At 35.9% G+C, this 7,914-nt stretch overlaps 2 protein-coding genes across 3 annotated transcripts in view; one reads left to right on the forward strand and one right to left on the reverse strand.

The window, feature by feature from the left end:
* mrpl15 (mitochondrial ribosomal protein L15) overlaps positions 1-1,294 on the reverse strand; it is a 4,084-nt gene extending 2,790 nt beyond the window's left edge. The window contains 2 exon segments of the mRNA XM_036217390.1: positions 804-968; positions 1,106-1,294. Of these exon segments, the coding sequence (XP_036073283.1) occupies positions 804-968; positions 1,106-1,210 (270 nt within the window). The 5' untranslated portion in view covers positions 1,211-1,294.
* Positions 1,295-1,842: 548 nt separating this feature from the next.
* Positions 1,843-7,914, forward strand: part of lypla1 (lysophospholipase 1) — a 6,977-nt gene continuing 905 nt past the window's right edge. Inside the window, exons 1-9 of one of the 2 annotated variants that reach the window (XM_024280394.2) lie at positions 1,845-2,207; positions 2,278-2,309; positions 2,399-2,464; positions 2,553-2,600; positions 4,184-4,254; positions 4,325-4,398; positions 4,653-4,754; positions 4,881-5,057; positions 7,586-7,664. In XM_024280394.2, coding sequence (XP_024136162.1) covers positions 2,139-2,207; positions 2,278-2,309; positions 2,399-2,464; positions 2,553-2,600; positions 4,184-4,254; positions 4,325-4,398; positions 4,653-4,754; positions 4,881-5,057; positions 7,586-7,645 — 699 coding nt within the window. In that variant the 5' untranslated portion in view covers positions 1,845-2,138 and the 3' untranslated portion in view covers positions 7,646-7,664. Of the gene's footprint in view, positions 2,208-2,277; positions 2,310-2,398; positions 2,465-2,552; positions 2,601-4,183; positions 4,255-4,324; positions 4,399-4,652; positions 4,755-4,880; positions 5,232-7,585; positions 7,665-7,914 lie in introns of those variants that run through there. The other variant, XM_024280393.2, reaches the window with a different exon arrangement.

Below are 7,914 nucleotides of genomic sequence, written 5' to 3' on the forward strand. Positions count from 1 at the left end.
GTTTAGCTTTCTTGCAAAAAAAAATTCATAAAAAATGATTTTATAACTGAAAGTTTAACTTTTGTTCAGTTTGAAGTGCCAGGTACGTTAGAACAGTTTTATTAAGGTTCTTACAAGCATATTCAAGTTACAGTAACACGTTTTAAGATCTTTTTAAAGCCATGCATGTCAAAAATCAAGACCAATTTCATTTTATTCAATATTTTCTGTTTATTCACATTTAATGATAAAAAATGTAGCTTGTGATCCTTCAGCTTTTTTTTTACAAACCCGCGGTGGGCATTTAATGTATTGGTGCACAAATCTCGCTGTTTATTTACATAATTTGATCAAAAATAATTGTGGTAAAAATATATATATATATATATGACATGAAATGTGAGATGCAGAAGTTTCAAGCAGCATAATTTGTAAGGCCCAGGTGTTAAAATTCAAGATTTTTTAAGATATTATTTTCAAATTCATAAATTCAACGCTTTTATGACTTTGTAATACCCTTCAGGAATCCATTTTATTGTGATAAAATGATTTTTAAAAACATAAACATGACTTTCAATATTTAAAATTGTAAGTCAAATAGAAAATGAATTAATTTAGGATTTTAGCTCATATTCGCAATGCATACATGCTATGAGTTATTTATAATCATAAGAAAATAATTTCAAAATAAAATAAACATGCATTTTGTTAAAATAACTAAAACGTTAGAATAGTTTTACAAAACCTCTTGGGAACCATGTTTGTTTGAATACATAATTTGCAATAATATTTATTATAGCTAGACGTATGTGTGCAGGTGGATGTTGTTACCTGTGTCCTTCGTTGAAGCCATATTTAGGTATAGCGAGATAAAACGGGGTCTGGCCTCCCTCAAACCCCAGCCGAGGTCGAGTCCCCCTCTGCCGCTCTCCTTTGTGACCTCGTCCGCTTCTGTTTCCGCCGTGCTGTCCTCTTCCCCGTCTTCTCTCCTGAAACACAAAAGCGTTACTTTTTATCGTCCAGCGGCCATGCATGGACAAAACCCTTCGCAGAGCTAACTAGCTATGTTAGCAACAACACTATGCTAATTATTAATTTCGCAATAAAATAAATAAATCAAATTTACCCGATGCCTCGCTCCTGGCTCGGGCCTTAAATTTGCTAATGAGATTCGTGGAAGAGTTTGTAAAACATCCAACCCTTTACCACCAGGTTTTTTAGGAAAAGACATGATTCTCCTGCTCACATGCCAAAGTTAGCAAACCAAGGACACACACGTCACGTGATCTGTCGGAAGCGGATGCAGTTCAGAGAGGACTTCTGGAAACTTCAAATTAAAAGTTTGAAAAATCAAGTCACAGTCCGAATTTGATAAAACACTATTTATTTTAGTATTTTGTTCATTATTTTTTTTAATCATAATACATTGAGAAAATATATGCATGTTTTGTTTGTTCCATGACTACTTTTCTTCCCATTACTTCTATTTATTTATTTAATTTTAGTCTATCATTGCTCCTTCATTCTGAAGTTTTGACAATTCAGACATTCATTATACAAATCAATCAAATTATTTTAGTTATTTTGTCATGTTTGCATACGATTTTACTGCACCGAATAAATTCTTCAGAATTAGGTTTCATTTTAATATTCTTTTCACCTATCTTTTTTTATTTAAGCTTTTTGTAACCATTTATATTAAATATAATATTATGAATCTGAAAAACAGCTGTAAAACCTGCACTTTCGCAGCAGATGTGTTTTTTTGTAGTAATTTTTCTTACTTTGAAGGAAAATCAAATTGACATGTTTAACAGCCAATCAAATTGACCCTATAGACGGGGAGCAAATGAGATTAAAGGATGTTGCTACGGGGGCGGGGCTACAACGGGTTGTCTTTGCAGAAGGCGAGTAGCGGGCTAGTAGCTAGTAAGCCCACTTGGCGAGTTGTTTACTAGGACTAATTCTGTGTTAGAAAATAAAAATTATCCATCCACAGGTAGTGGGAGGTAGTGGATTGCCAGTCGGTATTTGTTATTTTATCTGTTCTTTGCTCGGAATCCATAATTACGGTATCGACACAGATTGACAGCAGGTCACACCGCTATTAGCAACAAGGTGCTAGCATCCCCCGCGCATATCAGCTGTCTCAGCGCTGTATGTGCGGCAACAACATGTCAGCGCCTTTACCTGCCATAGTGCCTGCTGCCCGGAAAGCTACTGCGGCGGTGAGTTTTTAACAGCAACAAGGTGTCTTTTTCCACTCACCTGTCCTGATTAGTAATATGGTTTGTGCAGGTCATATTCCTGCATGGTCTTGGTGACACTGGGTATGTAAAGACATTTTTATTTATTTATTTTTCTGTGCATAATGGCTTCATAAAGCAAAGTTTACACGTGTTTTAATTTTCCTTTGCAGGCATGGCTGGGCAGAGGCTTTTGCTGGCATCAGAATACCACATGTGAAGTACATTTGTCCACATGCGTAAGTTAAATGTCTATTGCTTTGATTGTTTTTGCTTCACTGAGCTCTTTTCTTCCATCCTGTTTGACTCCCCTTCTGTCATTCACAGCCCCACCATGCCTGTTTCGTTGAACATGAGGATGTCCATGCCTTCTTGGTGAGGATCACAATTTTTTTGGACACTGGCAGATCTGTTCCTGTCACACTGATGCTACGTACACACTGGGGATGCTTCAAGAACGCGCTAAAACTGAACGCAAACGGTGTTAACAGTGGACTTGTACCCAATTCTAGCAAATGTACTCAAAATTGGATGAAGCTGGATGTGAAATGTCACAAATTTTGCTCCAGGATTTTATTTTTCACAGATCTACTTCGATATATCCAAATTCTTTTCACTACCTCTACAATTATAGGAGCATTCAAAGCTTTAGTGGTGTCTGAAATTGTGTTTTTTAAGGAGAAAACGTAGGGCTGTGTATCCCTGCTGGGAGGGAAACACATTTCTTCATGTGGTTGTGCTATGAAGCACAGAAGTTTACATTTAAATTTAATTAATTATTTTTTCAAGTTATAAATCTGACGTATTGTGTTTTCTAAGTGCTGGAAGTTACACGCAAATGTAGCTGACCGGCGACTAGTGATGACATCATCAAGAGGTAGTAACGTCTGAATTTTAACACTATTTATCCACATTTCTCAGTTTGGAGGGCTAAATTCCAATTTGGCTGTGGTGTCATAAAACTGTAATTAATAATTTATCATTTAAGATAAGTTACAAACATTTGGCACTTCCATGTATTGAAAAGGACTCTACCAATACATCACTACTAAAACTAAGTCAAATTTTAATTGGTTTAACTTTTAAAGCACGTTCAATGGTTTCACCTCAAAGTTAGAAAATACACTTTATTTATATTTTTGTGACCACTAAGCAATTAATTTATAAAATATAGCTTTGAAATGCTCTCTACAATGAAGTTATCTATATATAAGCAAGTAAACTTCTTTCATTTTGACAATAGCACGTTCAAGTTCCTTTCAAAATAAAACACATCCTGTGTTTAATCAGACCCTCCAGCTGCAGCAGATTTACTTTAATTAAAAATGCAAGAAACAAAAGATTTTCTATTATTTACTTTTGTGTTCCTTCATCATTTTTCTTCTTTTACTAGTCAATAAAAACATGACAACATTAGCGTGGAATCCAAATTATTTCAAAAACTATATGTCTAAATGAAATAAGATAATGATTATAAACTACACTGACTGTAAATTAAAAGTTTTACCATCATTTTAACGATTTGTCAAAAATCTAAACATAAATTAATTAATTAGTTAAGTTTGAAGAGTTCTTCAAAGCCAAAGAGCCACAATAGAGGAATGAAAGAGACGTATGTTTAGACGTTTAGATTCGTAGACCTTTCGTTGGAAGTGGTCGCTTGAACGTTTCCAAGCCTGGTGTGAACGGCTACACATGACGTCACAGATTTCACCAAGTAAAGTCTAATAAATATGAACATTTTATTAAGACTATTTCATTGTGTTCTGATGATGAAAACATTAATGGTTTATTCAAAAAATGAACTAAAATACATTAAAAAAAGTTCACCATTGTAGTGAGCATCAATGCACACTGGAGACTTCTGGGAAATTTCGATTTCCGAATTGTAGATTCGAACGACTATACAAAATAGTGAACAACTTCAGACTCAACCTGTCTCTGTTTGTCACCTTAAGGTTTGACATCTATGGGTTGAGCCCCGACGCTGATGAAGATGAGGCGGGAATCAAGAGGGCTTCGGAGAATCGTGAGTCTAAAGTGTGATTTTAGAAGAGTTATTTTTGCAGTTTTTATATTTTTTATTATTAATTTTACAGTGAAAACCTTGATAGATCAAGAAGTGAAGAATGGCATCCCTTCACACAGAATTATCCTGGGAGGATTTTCACAGGTAAGTGTCAGAGGGTGTATTAAATCCTACAATATGACGAAATAACTCTTGTTTTGTTCTATTTGTTAAAAGTACTTTTATTCTATAAAATGTTTCACTTTAGAGCAGAAAATTGACCAACAATACAAAAAGATTTAAAGGACAAAAAAGCATCCCTGTTGACACGATGCCAGAAGTGTCTTACTTGTTGTCTGTGTTGATGAACAACGTAGATCCTATGTGAGACAAACTGGTTACTGGGTTTGTTTTTCCAGGGCGGAGCTTTGTCTCTTTACACAGCTCTGACAACTCAGCAGAAGCTGGCCGGCGTGGTCGCTCTAAGCTGCTGGCTTCCCCTCCGCAAGTCATTCCCTCAAGTTAGTCAAAACTTCACCCTAAACATATTCCAGCTAAACTCCTTTTTTTTTGCCGACTTGAGCTATCCAGTCATCTGATAATCATAATCAGATGATAGGAGTAATCCTAATCTCTTCTATTCTCAGGCAGCGGCCAACAGCGCTAACAAGGACATGCACGTGCTGCAGTGCCACGGAGATGCCGACCCTCTGGTCCCGTTGATGTTCGGCACCCAGACGGCAGAGAAAATGAAGAGTTTGATCAACCCGGCGAACATGGCCTTCAAGACGTATCGAGGTCTACCGCACAGTGCCTGTCCTGAGGTCTGTGTGCCGACCTGCTTCCAGCGTTATTCTGTCCTGGACGCATTGCTTTCACAACTCTTCTCAATGAATGTGCCTCGAAAATGTGAAAACGAATTTTTGACGTAGTGAGTGATCCTCCCTAAAGTGATGACATCACATCATTTTTGATTAAACTGTTAAGAACAAAATGAATGGAGCCAAAATCTTTAATTGGGCTCAAAAAATATCAACTGGGGCAGGGGTCTGCAACCTGCGGCTCCAGAGCCTCATGTGGTTCTTTTATCTCTCCATGTTGGCTCTCTGGATGAAGAAAAATAAAATAGTAATTTTAAAAAATTTGGAGATGATTTTAGCAACATGCTAACATTTTTGGCTAACTCGTTATTTACTGTGTTTTTAGGCTAATTTAGAGTTTAGCTTCTATTGAAGCAGCAGGCTAACAATTCTGACTAATTTAGTTTACTAAGGAGTTTGTTAATTTGGGGTTAAGCTAATAATTGAGCAAAATGCTGATGTTTTTGGTTAATTTGTTAACTACTGAAGTTTTTCTGGGATAATTTAGAATTTAGCTTCTATTTTAGAAACAGGCTAACTTTTTTTGACTAGTTTACTGGGGAATTTTGGCTATTTAGTAGTTCAGCTAGTAACTGAGCAACGAGCTAGCTTTTTGGGGTAATTTGGCCTCTAATTAAATTTTTTATGCTAATTTGAAGTTTAGCAAATATTTTAGCAATATGCTAACGTTTTTTTGCTAATTGTTAACTCCTGAAGTTTTAAGGCTAATTTAGAGTTTAGCTTTTATTTTAGCAACATCCTAACATTTTGGCTGATTTAATTTCATGAGGAATTTTATGCTAATTTGAAGTTTAGCTAATATTTTAACAATATGCTAACATTTTTTTTTATTTTTGTTAACTACTGGAGTTTTTAGGCTAATTTAGAGTTTAGCTTTTAATCTAGCAACATGCTAACATTTTGGCTAATTTAATTTACTGAGGAATTTTATGCTAATTTGAAGTTTAGCTAATATTTTAGCAATATGCTAACATTTTTTTTAAATTTTGTTAACTACTGAAGTTTTTCAGCTAATTTAGAGTTTAGCTTTTAATCCAGCAACATGCTAACATTTTGGCTAATTTAATTTACTGAGGAATTTTATGCTAATTTAGAGTTTAGCTAGTAATTAAGCAACAAGCTAGCGTTTTTTTTTTTTTTTTTTTTTACTAATTTGGCCTCAACTAAAGGTATACATGTTTTGAAAAAATCCCATTTTGAGGAATGCTAGTTTCTTTTTAGATTTTTGATTTTTTTCATTCCAAACAATACGACATAATTCATATTTATAAATAAATAATTAAATAAGGTCATGCAATCAAATCCAAATCTCTTAAAGGCTACAGTAAAACTATGCGGCTCCTTCTAGGTTTTGACCAGTAGAAAACGAGCCCAAATGGCTCTTTTATTGTTAAAGGTTGCCGACCTCTGAACTAGAGAAAACGAAACACAAGTCAGGGATATCCAAAGGAAATTTTAAAATTATTATGGGATGTCCACACCACCGAAAGCTTATGTAACAATGGGAAATTATGCCTTTTTTTTTTTCTTTTTTGCACAATATGTGAAAATCATAATTTCACTCACAACATCCATCTACAACCATAACCAAAGTTTTGTTGACCCTTTGACCCTAGAAAGAGACTATTATCTTGAATTTAAAATAGAAAAATCCCCTTTAGTACCCTCTACTGGTGTAAACTCTTTCTAGGCCAGGAATAGTCAACTGCAGGCTTCAAGGGTGCCTTGAATACCTGCATGTGTTCCAATATATAAAATTGTATAAATCTAGCATGTTCTAATTGGCTGGACACACCCGAACCAGGTAATCAGTTATGAGTAGAGCTTATAGATATCTGGAAATCATGCAGACACAGCAGCCTTTGAGTTGCCTATCCCTGTTTGAGGCAAGAAAACTATGTATTATCTGCTGTTGATTACCTGGATAAGGTGTGTTTGGCCAATAAGGAGCTTCAACGGCAGGTTGGTTGGAAAACGTGTGGGACACCGGTCCTCGAGGCCTGCATTTGGACACCCTTTTTGCAAGGATTTCAATCTATCGCCTCCTAAATACTCGAGCATCATTGGGAATTTACTAGTTAAAAATGTTAGGTTTTGAAGTTGTAGATTTTGAATAGCGTTAGCATGGCAAGCTAGCTAAAATTACTTTTCCCTGTTGCATTTTTTTACCAGAATTTTATGAAAATGTAATCGCTGGCTCAAGATGAACGGAGCGATACGACATACGATATGAACATGTTAGGAATGTGGGCGTAGCTAACAAAAAACCTTTGTTGCTAAGGAAATCAAAAAAATTACTTTTGCGGATTCTTCCAAAAATTATATAGATTTGTTCGTCACCTCCAGGCGACTCAAACATAAAATGGTTGCTATGGAGATAAAACCAACAGAAAAGCCGCTATTTTGAAAAGTCTTGTTGCTAGTGAGGGTGTGTCAATTTATTCTATTTATTTATGTTTCTGCTTTCCCAGGAAATGGTCGACGTCAAACGATTCATAGAGAAACATCTTCCCGCCATCAGCGATGAATGAACTTTTGCTGGCCTGTTTGGGTTCTATCGGAGCTCCACTCCAGCGAGACCAGACCAGAGGAGCCCTGACTTACTTGACAACAAATCCATGCTGCTACTCCATAGATTCAGACGGGACTGGGGCGATGCACGACTAAGCGCGATGCTGGAGCCACGCACAACCCACAGTGTTGAAGCAGAAATGCTGTATTTGCTTGATTGTGAAGATCTTGCCATTCAGATGAGCCATTTCGTACTGGAAATGTATTTTGATAACCAGGGCTATACATT

This window comes from Oryzias melastigma, linkage group LG20 (assembly GCF_002922805.2).
Source record: "Oryzias melastigma strain HK-1 linkage group LG20, ASM292280v2, whole genome shotgun sequence".
Taxonomy (NCBI): Eukaryota; Metazoa; Chordata; class Actinopteri; order Beloniformes; family Adrianichthyidae; genus Oryzias; species Oryzias melastigma.